The sequence below is a fragment of the Bombyx mandarina genome, chromosome 23 (assembly GCF_030267445.1).
Source record: "Bombyx mandarina strain Sakado chromosome 23, ASM3026744v2".
In the NCBI taxonomy this organism is placed as follows: domain Eukaryota; kingdom Metazoa; phylum Arthropoda; class Insecta; order Lepidoptera; family Bombycidae; genus Bombyx; species Bombyx mandarina.
In genome coordinates this window covers 6,186,984-6,205,817 of record NC_143229.1, presented here as the reverse complement: position 1 = coordinate 6,205,817, position 18,834 = coordinate 6,186,984, and the positions used below count along the sequence as shown (strand labels likewise).

The window sequence follows — 18,834 nt, the reverse complement described above, 5'->3', positions numbered from 1 at the left end:
TCTGGGTCTCAATCGTATAATACAAGGGCTGTTCCACCCTTTTAACTGTAACGCATTACTCCTTCGTGGTAGAAATAGACAGAATTCGATAGCGACCCGTGCGGGTTAATAATGCGCCCTACACCCAATAATTACGCAAACTATCTTTTTTCTTTATTTCTCTATCGTAGAAGCTATTGGTAAGCATCGATAACCTGGTGAGTAAAGTGAATTCTACAGCTTAGCTCTAGGCGCAATATAGAAATCTTTCAATTCCTTTGAAATAGAAGCTATCCTGACCTTTAGAGAGAAATGCATATGAAGGCATGACGAAAGATGGATCATTGAACATTAGCGACCAGTAAAATATATTCTATTTAAAGCAAAGAGCTTAGGTTCTAAAGCTTTTGTAGGCAGCCGCTTGGCTCTGCCCCTGGCATTGCTGAAGTCCATGGGCGACGGTAACCACTCACCATCAGGTGGGCCGTATGCTCGTCTGCCTAAAAGAGTAATAAAAAAAAATAAAAAAAAAATTGTTTTATCAATTGAAATTTATTATATCTTATAGAAATTTAGATTATGCTGTATTGGAATAATAATAAAACTATACTGTCATAACGTAACAATGATAAAGTATATTTTAATATGACGTTCTGTTAATTTATTTTTGTGTTGGTTTCAATTGACGTGTCAGTATTCAACTCAAGCTGCTGTAGAGTAGACCTACAATTTCCTTTAATATTTTTGTGTATAAAACTACGTTAGATCGTGACCACTAAATATTATTTTGCATAGAATACAGATAAATATGTTTTTGTGATCCATAAAACGTGTGAAATTGGTTTGTGAATAAATTACTTGAAAATAAATTTTACGTCAATGTCAGCATTTAACTAATTTGACTGAAGGTAAGAATTTGAATAAATCTTCATTAAAAATACACGACGGTCGTTTTTTTTTTATTAAGTGTCCATGGCTCGTATGAGTACTGACATCCTGCAATGGAAAATCGTAAAAATTAATAAATTTGCACCTAATGGTGGTATATCATATTGTGAGCCCATACGTGTAGGTACTACACTACCCTGCTTAATGTACGTTGTTAGGTTGGGTTCACGCAGCATTATCATGCACGTTTATCTGCAGTATATGTCTTAACCAATGAATAGTAGCACATAAATTGTACATAGAACCATTCAGGTTGGGTTCACCAGGCATTGTCATGCACGTTTTTACTGGTGGTAGGACCTCTTGTGAGTCCGCAGGGGTAGGTACCACCACCCTGCCCATTTCTGCCGTGAAGCAGTAATGCCTTTCGGTTTGAAGGGTGGGGCAGTCGTTGTAACTATACTTGAGACCTTAGAACTTATATCTCAAGGTGGGTGGCGCATTTACGTCGTAGATGTCTATGGGCTCCAGTAACCACTTCACATCAGCTGAGCTGTGAGCTCGTTCACCCATATCCGCAATAAATAAATAAAAACTTTTATTTGCAGTATACGCTTTAACGAAATTAATATATAAATGAATAGTTGCACATGCATTGTGATAGAACCGTTCACATGTTATTTGTACTGCAAAAAAACGTACACTGTTTAAGCGAATACTCAACGGACTTGTCAAGCAAATCGAATGAACTTTAAGGTTGCAGTGGCACATAGCTCTGTCACACGTTCAAATTTACACGAATGAAAATCTACCGTGAATGTGACACTCGGGTGACTGTACGTTAAAATAAAGAATACAAAGAAAACGTGCAGGACAATGCCGTGTGAGCCCATCCTTACCGTGTATACGATACTTACGTATCCTATCTGATATACGTTCCGGGCTGAAGGGTATATGGTTTATGTCTGTATTTGTATTAGTATTTTGTTATTAAGTTACGTATTGCCAAAAACAAATTATAGACATCAATTACAGGATCGAAATTACAGCATGATCCAATTTTTTTTTAAAACATTGTAAAAATTAAGTATTACAATTGTTTCTGTTTCAGTTCATCATGTCGAATGAAGACGCGATTGAGACAATTATAGGAGCATTCGGGAAGTACCAGACCTGGATAGCTATTTTAATAATAATCGGCCGATATCCCGTCGAATATCAGCTGACCAATGTTGTATTTATTATGCCAAGTGTTGAATATATTTGCTTGGACGAAGGTGCAATGAACGCAACGAATTATTGCCCTTGTGAGAATCCTAAATACGATACGAGTACCATTGTAAGCTCAGTGACCACAGAATGGGATTTGATATGCGATAGATCATCTCTTGCATCTTTAGCGCAATCTATGATGCAAATTGGTATTGTGCCTGGAAGCGTGATCTTTGGACACATTTCTGACCGGTTTGTTTTAATCTACATAACTATGTGGCTCTGGTTGTTGTATAATAGATTTTTTATTTTTAAGTATGCATCATGACCATAACTTCAGTCCTGTGGCCAGATAAACTTATTTATTCTTTTACATATTAAAATGAATATTATACGTATTCGTACTCATGTAATCAGATTCGGATATAAAATGGAGAACGCGTATTATAAACATTTCATTTAATTATTTTTCAAAATGACAAAATAATGATGACGATGATAACGTTTAGAAGTTCTGGTACATAAAGCTTATTTTAAGCTTTCTTTATCTTATTTGCTTATTAAATTAATCATGTATTTTCAGGTATGGCCGTAAAATAGCATCAATACTATCTTTATTCTTTCAAGTAGTAATAGTTGCCATATCGGCTGTAGTCCCTGAGTATTGGATGTTTCTCGTTTGCCGATTTGCTATTGGAATAACTGTTGGCGGAACAATGCTATGTACCTACGTCTTAAAAGTTGAATTAAGTGGGAAATCCTTTAGGCCATACCTAGTGGGTCTAGCAGAAGTTGCCTTCGTTACCGGATACATGACACTTCCAATAATAGCATACTTTGTTAGAGAATGGAGAACCTTGCAACTCGTAACTTCTCTTCCTTGGCTCTTTATTGGATTCTACTACTGGTTAATTCCAGAATCGCCACGGTGGCTTTTATCGGTTGGCAAAAAACAAGAAGCAATCAAAGTACTAGCCTACATCGCTAAAAAGTATGTATATGCCGTTTATAATGTTTTTTTATTATCCAAAATTTATTAACGAAATTCTCCGGAAGCAATTACTAGGATACCATTATTGTTTTCAGAAATAATCGACCTACAGATAACATAGAATCCATTATTGATAAAATCGAAGACGAAAAACCTGGATCAATGATGGATCTTTTCAGAACACCAAAAATAAGAGTCTACACTGTAATAGCGGCAATAGTTTGGATGCTGTGCGCACATACGCATTTCGGCATTAACCAATACATAGGACGGCTTCAAGGAAATGTCTATCTGAACGTCTTTATCTCAGCATCGTGCCTAATACCAGCGACTATTTTGGTTGTTGTCGCTACTCTATACTTCAGAAGAAAAATAAGCATTGTGACCAATTTTACCCTAGTTGCACTATCATTGATTGTGATTATATTTATACCAGGTGACTTAACTGCAGTAAGAAATGCCTTTGCAATTATAGGTCAGGCAGGCGCATTTACATCTTTCGTTCAAGTATATTTATATTCTTCGGAAATTTTCCCTACAGTGATTCGAAATTCGGCTATGGGTTTCGCTTCAGTATTCGCCCGAATTGGAGGGTTCGTCGCTCCGTTCGTCGTTAATATAGGAATCGAATGGATCTCCATCACGATATTTAGCAGTTTGGCTTTATGCGCAGCTGGTTTGTGTTGTTTCTTCCCAGAAACCAAAGATATTACTTTAATAAATACAATTAAAGAGACCGAACGAGCTCAAGATAAAAGACAAGACCAGCGGCTGTGACAATGACAATACATTTACATTGTATGTCTAAATCGTAAATTATGATAAATGTACGACATAAGAGATATTAACTAATGTTATCAGATAATTTTACATTGCTTAGAACAATTAAGTGACACATATACACATTGTACATGACGTTAAAATCGATAAAAAAATGCATTTGTGAATGGATCTGCTATGGTTAAATATAGTTCAGTAACTCGCTTTTTTGATGAGAGCAGTTCATTTTTATAAGAAGATTTACTTTACAATCATTACGAAATAACTAATCTAAGTGTGTACTTAATATTTTCGTGATATTATATACGTATATATATATTATGAATCGACCCTCTTTATATTACTTGTCTTAACATTTAATTGATATGGAGCAATTTGGAGAAAGCCATCACTCATGGAAGCAACAATGTCTATTAGTAGCCAACAAACTGCAAATTTCTGTAACTTAAAAAATTCTCACATGATTTTTTTGGAATAAAACCACACCTTACATGACCTCTACCTCTTGCTCCATCCGTTTTCCAACGAACCTAGATACATATTAGGATATTTTATAAGCTGTAACATGGTTGTGATTATAACCTTTCGTTCATGAAAATATTTATCTTAACGTGTAATGTTATATACAATTGCAGTTCATTTTAGTTAAGTCTGTAAGTTTTTTTTTCATTCTTTGTCATCAGATCAATTTGTTTATTACCAGTGATGTTGATTTTATTTACGGTTAGTGATGGTGATATTTTCGACGATTTAAATCCTGTTTTAGTATTGATATTCTACTGCTATTGAGCAAACTTACAGATTTAAAGAGATATTTAGTTATAAAAATATTTACACTTAGAGAATAATTTTTATTATTATGTAAATTAAAGAAACTAATTCGTATTTTAATAATAGTCGAAATTTTATCGAGTCGAAATTATAGTTGAAGTCGATTCGTTTTATTATTTTTTCGTTGTTTTATTCGTTTTATTATTTTTGTTTGTGACTGTTATTTTTCATTTCCGATACATTTAGCTGTCTTAATTTTTCTGTTAAAGAATTGGTCGTAAGAAGCTTAATTCGTAACTCCCTTGAATATCAATCGGGTTTGAGTTAGGCCCGTCAATTGAATTCGTGATTTCGATTTCTATGTATTTTTATGAATATGAGTAACTATACTTGAGACCTTAGAACTTATATCTCAAGGTGGGTGGCATATTTAAGTTGTAGATATCTATGGGCTTCAGTAACCACTTAACACCGGGTGGGCTGTAAGCTCGTCCACCCATCAAAGCAATAAAAAAAATGAAATAGAATAATAAATCAGTAAAGATAATCATTTAAAATTATTCCAATGATTGGGGCAATCTTGATACATAGCGTATTTTTGTTATTGTAACGCTACTTAAATAGCAGTTAGACACACTTTCAAAGGTAAGATTTCCTAATTATTGGATCAATATGTTTGTTTTGTGCGTTAGTTGAAAATTTAATGGCTTTTTTACTAAAAAGAACGTGAGTTTCTTCAAGAAATAAATAAATGAATTCAAGTATCTTCACGGAGAGTTTGTTCGTACTCTATGCAATAGCACGTCTTCAATCAGATTAAACTTATGCTCTGTATAGTCGTTGTTGGCATTATCAAAGAGCGACAGATAGCGCGCGAGTGGTTTCAACAAATAGGTGTTTTCATTCAACAATAGTCATAGTTCAGCGTGACCGATATTCACTAGTTTAGTGTAAAATGTATAACAGTATTTAACTACACATAATTATTTTCAATTTCTTCTACTCATGGCGGCTGATGACGCAATAGAAACTACAATAGGATCGTTCGGAAAGTATCAAACGTGGATTCTTATATTAATAACTTTAGGGCGATATCCCGTTGAATTTCAATTGGTCAATATTGTATTTATTATGCCCAGTGTTGAATATGTTTGTCTCGATGACGGTGCATTAAACAGAACGAATTATTGCCCTTGCTCAAATCCCAAATACGATACTAATACCATTGTGAGCTCAGTGACCACGGAATGGAATTTAATCTGTGACAGAACATCCTTAGCATCTTTAGCACAATCTATAATGCAAATTGGTATTATACCCGGAAGCGTGATCTTCGGATACATGTCTGATCGGTTAGTGACTTCATTTAATACTGACAAAACATTCATTTTTATTTTTAAATCTTTATTAATTTAGCTAATGCTTCTGAAAGTTTAAATATTCAACATTTTTTCACTTTTTCAGGCATGGACGTAAAATAGCATCGTTACTTTTTTTTTTTTTTTTTTTTTTTTTTTTTTTTTTTTTTTTTTTTTATGATTGAAAGTTTACTGGTGGCCCGAAGGCCTTTCCAGTTTCACCAGGACAAGTGGGCGAGCAAAGGCTCAGCCAAGAGGGTGGGATTTGCTAACAACTGCCCGAGCGCCTCCGAAGGAGACCTAACAACTCAAGAGCAATTGTTTCGCGAATGAATCTACTACCGGATCGGAATCGCGACCCGCTGAGAAGATCCGGCGAGAAACTCAGCGGGCTGGTGCATGGGTTAGGTTGCACGTCGACCTCTTTGTCGAGTTCGACGAGTACGGTTACCGGGGTCCCTAAGCCTGCCCCTAGTATTAGAGCTGAAGGCATCTAATGCAAAGGTAATTGGATCTGATGGATCCGTAAGGACGTGTCTAGGGCGTCGACGGTGACTGGCTCCTGCATGATCAGGATTCGGAGAGTAGTCAGCGGCGGCAACGATAAGGCGATTATCATGACGCATAGCCTTATCGAAGTATCGTTCCGACGCTGACTTCATGTATTTCCGAATTGATTCGAGGCCCAGGTCGTCGTGTAGGTCAACGTTCCTCACGAACCACGGAGCGCCGACAGCTAACCTGCAAAAGCGGGATTGTAGGGATTGGAGGGTGTCTATGTGTGTGCGGGCCGCGTGAGCGAACACCACACTCGCGTAAGTCATGACGGGCGCATCGTTACTATCACTGTTTTGTCAAGTACTAGCAGTGGCCATATCCGCTATAGTAACCGAGTATTGGATGTTTGTCGTCTGCCGTTTTGTTATTGGAATTACCGTTGGAGGCACAATAATATGTACCTACGTATTGATAGTTGAATTAAGTGGGAAATCTTTTAGGCCTTACTTAGTGGGTCTATCAGAAGTTTCTTACGTCACAGGATACATGACACTTCCGATAATAGCCTATTTCATTAGAGACTGGAGGACCCTGCAACTTGTAACTTCACTTCCTTGGTTATTTGTCGGTTTTTACTATTGGCTAATTCCAGAGTCACCACGATGGCTCATATCAGTTGGTAGAAAAAATGAAGCTATAAAAATACTCACTTACATTGCCACAAAGTACGTGTTTATTTGAATAATATGTATATAATTCAAATGTTTAAATAGTACCTAGACAGCCCGAAATACAATGGGCTCTGTTTAGGATCTTTTTAATATATTTTTGGAACGCCATCTCGTAATGTTTTGAGGTACCCGTATGCTAATATTCAAATCGGATATTTACGAGATGGCGGTATAAAATTACAGCAATAGACAGGGACTCGACTGTATCCCTATTGCTGATGTCTATGAGCGATGAAGAGCTATTAAACCAGGTGGGCCGTGTCTCTCGACAATGGCAATCTAAAAGATTTTCGCGTAAAATTTTCTAAAACATGCTTTTTTTGCGTAATCGCGTTTTTTTTCTATACAGAAGATAATTCACTGCAAAACTTATTTCAAATCATACGTAAATATACGTTCAATAATTACTCGTTTAAAAAAACAATGATATGTTTAATTTTTTTGGCTTAATCTGATTTTACAATAAAATTGTTCACAGAAATAAGAGGCCTACGAACAATATCGCAACTATAGTCGACAATGTAGAAAACGAAAAGCCTGGATCAGTAATCGATTTGTTTAAAACACCTAAAATCAGAATGTATACTATAATATCAGCTTTAGTTTGGATGCTATGTGCACATACATATTACGGCATTAACCAGTACATAGGAAATCTACAAGGAAATTTGTATTTAAACGTCTTCATCTCAGCGATTTTCCTTATACCAGGCATTGTTTTAGTCGTGATTGCCGCCCTATATTTCAAAAGAAAAAAAAGCATCATGGCCAGTTTCACAACAGTAGCTGTATCGTTAGTTATAATTGCGTTTATTCCAGGGAAATCAACTACAGTGGATATTGCGTTTGCAATTATAGGTCAGACAGGGGCGCGGAGTGTTTTCGTCCAAATATATCTGCACTCTTGCGAAATTTTTCCTACAGTGATCAGGAATTCTGCTATGGGATTTTCTTCAATTTTTGCTCGAATCGGAGGCTTCGTCGCTCCGTTCGTTGTTAATATTGGAATCGAAGGGGTTTCGGTGGCTATCTTTTGCAGCCTAGCCGTCTGTGCAGCTATATTGTGCTGTTTTCTTCCCGAAACAAAAGGGATTGTTCTAAAGAACACAATTCAAGAGACAGAACAATGTCATGCCAGAAAGAAATCTAACCATGCCGAGAAAACTGCAGATAATACATGTATCTAAATGATAACATATAAAAGACTCGAGCACTCAATAAACCGCCCTAAAACCTTCGAGAAAACGGTGTCGTTGGATCTTGTAAAATATTGTGTTAAAGGATTATTAATTAGATAGATAACAACAAAATTATAAATATCTTATTTACTTTTATTTACAATTAAAATTTTGGCAAAACAGAGAATTCACAGACAATTCAATAAAGAACTTAATTTTAAAAAAATTCAAGTACTTAATTTACTCACACAAATATTAAAATATCTATACATTTATGGTGTTTCATTTTTGAGTAGCCTGTATTGAATGTTCTGAAAACCACCTAAATAACATGTTACTATCACGAATAATACACTATGGTACAAAACCCAAAATTGAAACATTACACTACAATATATAGCGTAGGTAAATAATAAATTTACAATTGTCCAAAATGTAAAGCCTGCTTTAGCTACGATCATCGAACGCGGGGATCTGTATGCGGGAGGTTTCGTTGTTTCTAAATCTATGAAATTACCTGTGAAAAACAAACAGTGAACGTAAAAAGGCTTGCCTCCCAAATCTTCCTCTCGATTATATTTATCGCCCCGGACATGATTACTGATATAATGGTTATCAGGGATAAACAGCATTGGCGTAGCAGCGTACCTACTCGTATCAAATAATACAAATTTATCTCGGCTTCGAAGGCAGATGACGAGTTTTAAATTCTAAACATACTAAATACGTACTTCAAAATTCGTGATTACAAGCAAAATTTTGCAATCAAGGTATAAAATCGTGTAAAAAAAAATGTAATCGGGTCGGTATCGCAGTCGGATCCGTTTGGCATACCTAAAAATCGCTCGCTCATAAATTATTGAGGATGATTATTTTTTTTGACCATTTTCATCTCTGTTTATCTTTTTGTACTTACCTGCCTCTATTGAAAACTATTATGATAAATTCAATAGTGAGTCTTAATGTTACGGAATTACTATTTGACTTTTAAATTTCGACTTTAACCCTCCTGTTATAAGATTGAAATTTATAAATGTAAATTTACAGGGTGGATGGCGTTATTCAAGTTGTGATATCTATGGGCTCTTAAAATCACATTACACCGTACACACGTTTGTATATCCACTTACGCAACAAATAAAAATATATATAATCGTGAATTGTGATTGGTGTTCAACAATAAGAAGAAAAAAAAATTGAGTTAGACTTCTTTTAGTGATTAAAAATACTCATAGCCGGGTGAATCAAGTTCAGTTACCTTCTTTATGAAATTTACGAAGACTTATTTCCTTTTCACCCCATCTATCGTTTAACCATTTCTTTAAATCTTCCTCATTGTATGGTATTTTATCTATCGGATACCTGCAATATAATAAATTCACTGATAATGAATGTATGCGAATAAAATTTTAATTGATGCTTATAAAAAATATTGCATTATTAACAAAACACTATCTAATTGAATACAATGACTTGACATTTCATTAATTTAATATTAAAATTGAAAAAAATATTAGTAGTAATTTTCATAGTCACGCATTTTTTTTACTGATTAGGTGCAACAAAACTCGTACAGTACGAACGTATATTTTGTATTGCTTGTGTGTATCGAGTCACGAAAGCCTGCTTTGCAAGTAAATTTTTTGCTCAATTTATTTATTTTATTCCGAAGACTCGAAAAGAAGAAAGTAAGTACCTTTTAAAATGAAAGTACACATTTTTAGGTATGTTTCCTTTGGCCAGATCGAGTTCGGTCTGTGCGGGGTTATCGTAGGCTAGGGTGACATCGTATACCGAAGCGAGCCCGGTTCCTCGAAGCCGTGAGCACAGCGCTGACCATCCAGTCAAACGAGGGTGTAAGACAAAGTCATATTTCTGTGAAGAGACAAAAACTAAAACGTTAAGAAAATTACGTAAACGTACTCAGTTTAGTCACGTCATTTCGGATCCTCCCGATCCACTAACGCTGCTTTTAGATACCGGTCAAGCACCGGTCATCGTCCTCGTCGAACCCATCGCTCGCGACAAAGGGCTCGACGACTAAATTAACCCACAGACACAGCCCACTGAGTTTCTCGCCGGATTTTCTCAGTGAGTCGCGGTTTCGATCCGGTGGTAGATTCTGCGAAGCACGGCTTTTGCTAAGGTTCGTCAGGTTTGAGCCCCGTGAGCTTACCTACTAGTTGAGAGTACGCTGAAATAGCCTCTCAAGGCTTAGGTAAAAAAAAAGCTTAGCATGGTTGGCAGTGGTGACCTTTAAAATGAAGAGAAGAAACTATTGTGATAGAGTAGTACCTACGTCCTAAGAATAAATAATAAGCCTACGTCAAGAAAAAATATCTACTGTCACACTTACTGCCCAGCTCTATCTGTCCAAGTCATGAATTTTGGTTTGAAAAATGATGTAACTATTATAATAATTGAGACTTTCATCTCAACTCTCAAAGCGGATAGCGGAAATAATTTTGCTAATCAGGGGCCCCGGTGAACACTTAATATCAGCTAAGCCGTGAGCTCATCTGCCCATCTAGAATCATAGGAGAAAAAATTGGCCTTTCCTACCAATCAAATTATTATTAATTTAAAGAAAACTTACCATTTGTAATGTGTTTATTGTGTTTGAGACCATTTCAAAGAATCGATTTTTGTGTTGGTGACCAAATTCTTTATTTATGAAACCTATCTTTTATTCACCTTCAGATGACGATAAATTTCTGCAATCTATGTACTATTATCATATCGATGAATAGACTGATTAGATTGAAAACCGATACCTGATTCTCAAAAATCAAAAAAGCCGTAGTCTACTTTTTACACGGAATAGATAAATAATCTATTCCGTCACTTTTTAGACCAAAAAAACTCTTATATATTTTGGACTTGTCATTAGCATTTATTGGATTCGACAATTTAACAATATTTATTAGATTAATTATACAAGCTATCCCAATGGTCGAAAATCGATAACAATTACTGATATAAGATTAAAATACATTTTATATATTGATTACATTTTCCCTTTTTTGCTATTGATATTTTGATAATTAGCAATTTTTTTCTATTTGTACACTAAAGTACAATACAAAGCCCAACAGCCGGTAAATAAAATAAAAAGAAAATCGGCTGACAAACAAAGATTAAAATGTAAATGTTTTGCCTTTATCCATTTTGAATTAGACAAATAAATAATATATACAGTGCTGGTCATATAATTAGAAACACTTCTTATGAATAAAGAAAGTATAACTTCAACGTACAAATGTTCGTAAAAAATATACACATTCAATAATTAATAATCATGCAATAAAATAGCCACTAAAATAAAAACTCATTAAATGCATAAAATCTAAAATATATCTTGCTTTTAATTACAAAATGAGTCTTACACGTGTAGGAGTTTATTTTATTTGACTGGGCGCCTGGACGCCCAATTAGAAACATTTTAAAAAAGCATCCATAGCTCGTTCTTTTTTTTGAAATTGGAGAATAACATTTCTTTCTTGCCTTTTTGTATTATTTTGGCGGCAATACCAAATTTAATCTGAGTTTTATTTTGTTCAAAATGGGCAAAAATAAAAGTTGTGACCCGTCAACTAGGCAAATAATTGTTAATTTAGATATATATCATAAGTGGGCGTACAAAAGAATAGCTGAGCATTTAAATTGTTCTGTTAAGAATGTTTTTAATGCAATTGATCATTATAAGACACTTGGAACTGTTGACAATGTTCTTAGAAAGGCTCGGCCGAGAAACACCTCTCCCAGAGAAGATACGCTAATCGTTCGTGTTGCTAAAAAAGACCCAATTTAAAGGCTCCAACCAGAATTAAAATGAAGGTTTTCCCCAGATGACCCGCGAAACACCTCGTCAAGACTGATATGCAAAATATTAATGGAAGCTAAATTGTTTTTTTATTGCCCTTCTAGGCAGATGAGCATACGGCCCACCTAATGGTGAGTGGTTACCGTCGCCCATGAACTTCAGCAATGCCCAAGGGCAGAGCCAAGCCGCTGCCTACCGAGAACCTTTTTTTTTAAGAACCTCTCTAAAGGTACCGCTTCTTACTAAGCAACACCGAGAGAAGCGATTATAAATTATTATTCGCTAAAAAATATGTTAATTGGACGTTACGAGAATGGAAAAAAGTGTTATTTTCAGATGAAATAAAAATAAATATGGTAAATTCCGATGGAAAGCGTTATGTTAGACGTCCTGTAAACAATGCTTTTAATTATAAATACAGAAGGAGTATAGCACGGTGGCGGTAGCATTAAAGTTTGGGGATGTTTTTCCGGATGTGGAGTTGGACCTATTCGGAAGATTGAAGGTACATTGGATCAATGGCAATACAAAAATATTTTAGAACACACAATTATTCCCTGCTCGGTTCCCTAATGATCCCTAATGATCCTCCTACGACCAATAGCGTCAAATGTTTCCTTAACGAACAGCGTATATCCGTTTTAGATCGGCCAGCAAATAGTCCAGATTTAAACCTGATAGAAAACCTCTGGTATATTGCTAAAAAGAAAGTTGCAAACAAACGTAACACCAGCCAAAACAAACTATATGAAGCATTTGTTGAAGCATGGAGTTTATACCCCTAGAAAAATGTATGAAATTATAACTATTGGTAGGCTGTGGATAGTAGCTATTTCGTAAATAACAATACTAATACTTAAAAATTGTTATAAATATTGTTTTTTATACTTTTTTGTTGTTGTTTCTAATTAATTGACCATTGTGGTTCATACTTTAAGACTTATTAAAATGTTTGTCCGTAATGTAATATTGAAACTGCACTTGTGTAGTAGGATTTATATTGTTTTTCTAATAAATGATAAATCGTTGAACATATTGTTCTCCTATTTATTGTTTAATTTCAAAATAAAACGATTGCGGTGAATTATCTTATGTAATGTCAAGGACCATTAGTAGTGTTTCTTATTATACGACCACCACTGTATACATGTATATATTAGTAATATAAATGTAGCAGATTTTTCTAATAATGAAAGAGAAAGCGATTTATAATGAAATACAATTTTATCCTTTCACTTTTGAAATTTTGGAAAAATTAAAAACCTATGTTTTTAATGTCGAGAATTCTTTGCACAGTTGAGCGAACACAATAATGATCGTCATAGCTTCGTACATTCTTGCAATGCGTGTCTCTGAATAATAGCAGTTATAAAATACAATACACTTATGTTAGATATCATTTTATCACTTATTCTATCTACTGTATTAGCAAATAGATAAAGCATTGAAATATTTTAAATTTTAAACTTGAATTGTAGCACCTACCGCGGTCAGGGTCATATATTTTTAGGTTAACAATTACGGGTATTGTTATATGTATGATACTCTCTAATTTCCCGATTTAATTAGTTACTGTAAATATATCCCTATGGCTTAAATGCAAATGAATTTCTTGTTTGTTCGCCAATGGATGAAGATCATCTCATAAATAGAAAAGAGTGATGTATACAAAAAAGGCTAGCTTAGTTAAATCGATAATAATAAAGTTAATAATAATAATAAGCTTGATCATATAATAAACTTACAGGCAAATTGTGAGCAACAGCAAAACTGTCGCTTCGAATTTTATTGCTCTCGCTCAAATCCGTACCCTCGGGGAACAAAACCAAGCGATAATCGTATTTCAAACTTTTATAGTAGTCTACAAACTGATTCAAATTATTGTTATCTTCTTGCCAATTTCTCTTCACGTACAAAAAGAAGTTTAGTTGCATTATCCACCCTGAAAATTTATTTATTCATTATGCAAAGTCAAAGTCAAACCGAGAAGAAAGACAAACAGAGAAGGTTAACAACAAAGCTAAGAACTTCCACCGAGCGGGTGAAATTGCTCGGTAGACCGACGCGACGGTTCCAATGTTATTTTTCGGAGCCTATATATCTGGAAGCTTATCTTGAAAATATCTTTAGCGATATTAAGGCATCTGTCAAATATTAAGCGTACTAACTATGATGGCCCTGCTAACACATTTGTTATAAAACAATATTGATAAACATAATAAAACTTAAAAATTGAACGTCGTATTTCGGTTAACCATCATTAATAGAATTTTATTGATAACTGTAACACATACAATCCTTACACATCACCAAACTTACCTATTGCGGGAATATTTTTGATTCCGTCTTTTAAAACGATTTTGATTTTTGATTTCCCTCCAATATCGAAAACACTTCCAGGTTCCTCTAAACCATTTAATTGCTCTTTACACACACGACAATCTTCATTTGGGTCTTGCGTAGCGTGATATAAAGCGATCCATACATAATTCCAATCAACCCTGGTTCGATGATTCATTATCATGATTGTTTTTTCATTAGGATTAACATAATCGCCGAAGTGATGTAATTTCGTAGAGTAACAACATTGGAAAAGCGCCTACGTTAATAAATTAGTTAAGTTAGATTTTTCTGTTTAATTAATGCTCTTAATGACTGGCCACTTTGCTGATATTTTATTTTAGCATTATAGGAATGTAATAGGGATTGGTGAGGATGCATCTACAGGTAATTATTCATAATTAACGACCTACTGGTAATTTGTAATGTTAATGGCACCTGGTTAGTCTTCAACGTGAGTAAATTCAAAACTTTTCTATCTTCAAATGAAATGCAATAGTAAAAATTAATGAACAGCAATGATTATTTTAAATAACAGAAACGAAAACTTGTTTGCTAAATTGATAATTAATAAAATACTTTAAGAATGAAATGTTTTAAAAAACATATACATAATTAATTTATACTCCATGATTTTGTAATAATTCACTGCTAATTTTATTCATTTATTTATTTGACTCTATGTATAAAAATAATTCTAAAGTATTCACTATCTGTCGATCAAGTCAGAATACTTGTATAAATCACCGGTATGTGCATTGCTATGTTATAATAGTTTTGATTTTATAAATTCAAGTAAAATGCATTAACCTACAATTATTATAACTTCAACCTCGTGATTGTATCAAGTCGGGTAGCACTGAAATTATAATATTAAAGGGCTCCTTGTAAACACTAAACACTACAAAAGCTTGATTTGTCCATATAAGTTAAGAAAAATAGGAAAGCATTGGAAAAGTTATGAATTTTTCGGTATGTTTATTTAGTCTGATCTATTCATCTACAAAACTGATTTTTTAAATACACAAAAAAATCTTGGGCAATTTTCGAGAGCGCCTTCGAAAAGTTATTAGCAAAAGAGTGTACTGTTACTTAAATAAGCTTTCTTAATATAACTAAAGGCTTACTTACCACGGGAAATAATTCCCAAAGTTCAAACAATGCGTCAACAACTTTTCTGTACAATCTATGATTTATAAACATAAGATACAGAACAGGACAATACAGGATATAAAAACCTGAAAAAAGGAAACTTTTAGTCGTCTAGCATGTTCTTTTGTAAGCGAAATTTATGTTAATTACCTGATATTATGGTATAGTACCAGACGACGCAGAGTAGGGACTCTACCGCCATGGTGCCAAAGACTAACTGACGAGGAGAATTGCGAAGCCTTAGTTGTAACGAAGATTAGAGCCCCTACAGTACCGTTAAGTACTTTTACGTCACCCTTCACAAATGCACACTATTCTACTATTTTTAAGCAAAGGTCACTTTTGTAGATAAAATATTTTGAATTTAATTCAATGACTCAGCCCTACGGCTCATTTACGTCTGAGTCTTAAATTATTTAAAATATGTAGGTAAGTATTTAACTTAAAATTAATATTAGTACAGTTGGTAGTGATTTATTTCAATAACCTTGATTAAAAAATTAATTATGTTACGTAATTAATTTATGAATACCAATTTAAAAATAAAATACGCCAATTAGTCAAGTTATTTCATTTCCGTTCGGATTTCTTGTCCGAGGTTTTCCAAATGCCTCACCTTCTTCAATGGTGGTCATTAGTTCACAGTCTTTCGTTTCTGGCAGTAAAATACATAAGAGAGCCGCCACGAGAGGGAATATACCAAAGCCCACCGGAGCGCACCATTGGCCGTGAGGCCTCAGTGCCGCCACAAAAGGCGCAATCATTGAACCCATTCGGGCAGACATCGACGAAATTCCGATGGCTGCGTTACGCACAACTGTCGGAAACATTTCCGAACAGTACAAGTACACGATAACTAATAGCATGAACGAAAACATAACTCCGATACACCCGAAAACAATAGAAACTATGCCCTCGGGTACGAAAGCAATTATCAGTATTGATATGCTGCATATAACGTTTCCCAGTATTACAATGGTCTTCCGATTCATGAACTTCAATATGGGAATGGCTATCAAACAGCCACATAAACAAACACACCCCATAGCAGCTACATTTATAAATATATCTCCAGTTAGGTGACTGATATAAAAAGTGACACCATAAAAACAATAACTGCTGACAAGCCAGTTAAACGACATAATCAGGATGTTTTTCCTCAAATTTGGCGATCGAAACAATTCTAAAACCGAACTTTTCTTTGGTTTATGTTCTAATTGAAACAGTTCTATCTTAGTTGAGATATCCTCAATGTCCATATTGTTCCTGTAAAACAATTATAATTTAATATAAATTATGCTAACTACTTTAACTGTAGCATAAAAATTTCATAATAGTCAAGTGGCTTAAAAGATAAGACGCCCGGTATTATCACATCAAGCGACGTCGGTGTTCAAATCCCGCAGGCAGATAGGTACCAATTTTCCTATTGAAATACATACGTAATAAAATCAATGCCGCTGAAATTTTTATTTGTATAATTTCTCATGGTAGGGGGTAATGCAAGCTCGCATTGGTAAACTCCCATGTACAATCAATCAGCCTATTTCTCCCGCGAAATAGACATGCAGTCCGGTTCGAACCATGGTACAGCCATTATACAATACAATGAGAGTTAGAACTCATGTTTCAAAGTGTGTGGCTTTATTCACATCCTTATATCTATGGGACTAGATAAATACTTGTCACTGGGTGTGCTGTAAGCTTAACCCATCAATTCTATAAAAAATATCTAAGTAAAGAAAATAATTACGTTTTAGCAATTCGTTCAATTAAAGTGATGGCCTCAAAAGTTTTATTCACGGCCAACAACCATCTCGGTGACTCTGGTAATACACATATGTAAATCAGCAGGAAAACGTTGACCACAGATATGGCCAGCTGGTAGTACATATAATCTCGTATGTAATATCCAAACAGTGCCAGCAACATGTGACCAAGAGTAAACGGAACATGGTAGAGCGCTGATATTACGTATCTGATGTCATTCCCAACATATTCCATAACGATTACAAACCCCACCACCATTATACCACCCACAGAGATTCCTAGAATCATTCTAAGAATGGTGAAACTCCAAAAATCGGGCATAAACGATGACATTATTCCAGTAATCACTTCAAGAACTACAGATGTAATCAGTGTAGGCTTTCTGCCGTATCTGAAACAAAAGCAAACAGCATCAGTACATTAGCAAGTGATTTTGACACAGTGACTTGGTATAAATATTTCTCATACTAACCTGTCAGATATGATACCGAACACTAAGCTGCCAAAGAGAACGCCAAATTGAAACAAAGTCTGCGTGATGTCTTTGAGGAAACTCTTTTCACAAATCAAGTTCCACTCAGTTACAATTGTTCTTGTAAACAGTGATGTATTATAAGCCGGACTATCACAGCATGTAGCGTTTCCCGGGCAATAGTAAACAGCTGGTGGAGCCAAAAATACAATTGCCATTTGATGAAAAGCAACACCGAATTTATTGGCAAATATCAAAATGCATATCCCAAACTGATACTTTCCGAATTTGCCTATTAACTCGCTAATTATCATTGTTTTTCTATTTAATTATGATATTGTTTTTATTCATTAACCTAGTTAGTTTTACAATAAAACTTATAATAACGTTTAACTCAAGTAGGCCACTTTTTATTTTTATTTTGTGATACTCAGTGATGGCCAGTCATAAATCTGGTAAATAGTACTTACTTATTGACGAACATATTTTTATAAATTTTTTAATTAGGGTACAATTAAGACTTTTTAATTTTAATTAGTTGAAAATTGCAACGCTTTGAATCAATTTGCCGCTACGTTTAGTTCGCTTGTTGATTTTCTTGTTACTTATTATCAACAAATCATAATAATGTTGTTATCAACATATATGTATAAATACAAATACACATACTTTACTTAAACGGGAAGAAATTATACGCGAAGAAAGGGTCATGCATATCAGGTAAAATTTGTCCCATAAGTCAAAAACATAATTAATATTATTAAATTATTATTAAAGAGCAGTATGGCCACGATTGTACGCGCATCTATTACAACTATTGACATAACAGAATATTCACTTCATTATTTTTCACTTTATTTTCAATTTAATTAAATCAAACATTGACTTAGG

The 18,834-nt window shown here is 34.4% G+C and overlaps 4 protein-coding genes across 4 annotated transcripts; 2 read left to right on the top strand and 2 right to left on the bottom strand.

Moving 5' to 3' along the window:
* Nucleotides 1-661: 661 nt before the first annotated feature.
* Nucleotides 662-4,798, top strand: LOC114251894 (organic cation transporter protein). The gene is made up of 4 exons (XM_028186314.2): nucleotides 662-887; nucleotides 1,979-2,331; nucleotides 2,663-3,070; nucleotides 3,166-4,798. The coding sequence occupies exons 2-4, from the start codon at nucleotides 1,985-1,987 to the stop codon at nucleotides 3,845-3,847; spliced, it is 1,437 nt and encodes a 478-aa protein (XP_028042115.2). The 5' UTR covers nucleotides 662-887; nucleotides 1,979-1,984; the 3' UTR covers nucleotides 3,848-4,798.
* A 139-nt stretch (nucleotides 4,799-4,937) lies between these two features.
* Nucleotides 4,938-8,527, top strand: LOC149500132 (organic cation transporter protein). The gene is made up of 4 exons (XM_089737408.1): nucleotides 4,938-5,973; nucleotides 6,086-6,112; nucleotides 6,822-7,202; nucleotides 7,687-8,527. Exons 1-4 carry the CDS (start codon nucleotides 5,627-5,629, stop codon nucleotides 8,393-8,395), a joined length of 1,464 nt encoding a protein of 487 aa, XP_089593534.1. The 5' UTR covers nucleotides 4,938-5,626; the 3' UTR covers nucleotides 8,396-8,527.
* LOC114251891 (lysocardiolipin acyltransferase 1) lies at nucleotides 8,519-15,974 on the bottom strand. Its single transcript, XM_089737409.1, has 7 exons — nucleotides 15,852-15,974; nucleotides 15,681-15,787; nucleotides 14,529-14,808; nucleotides 13,955-14,151; nucleotides 10,083-10,261; nucleotides 9,645-9,748; nucleotides 8,519-8,903 (listed from the first exon to the last, which is right to left on the bottom strand). The coding sequence occupies exons 1-7, from the start codon at nucleotides 15,901-15,903 to the stop codon at nucleotides 8,659-8,661; spliced, it is 1,164 nt and encodes a 387-aa protein (XP_089593535.1). The 5' UTR covers nucleotides 15,904-15,974; the 3' UTR covers nucleotides 8,519-8,658.
* Nucleotides 15,975-16,118: 144 nt separating this feature from the next.
* On the bottom strand, nucleotides 16,119-18,389 carry LOC114251890 (organic cation transporter protein). Its single transcript, XM_028186309.2, has 3 exons — nucleotides 17,944-18,389; nucleotides 17,455-17,862; nucleotides 16,119-16,967 (listed from the first exon to the last, which is right to left on the bottom strand). Exons 1-3 carry the CDS (start codon nucleotides 18,255-18,257, stop codon nucleotides 16,262-16,264), a joined length of 1,428 nt encoding a protein of 475 aa, XP_028042110.2. The 5' UTR covers nucleotides 18,258-18,389; the 3' UTR covers nucleotides 16,119-16,261.
* Nucleotides 18,390-18,834: the final 445 nt, after the last annotated feature.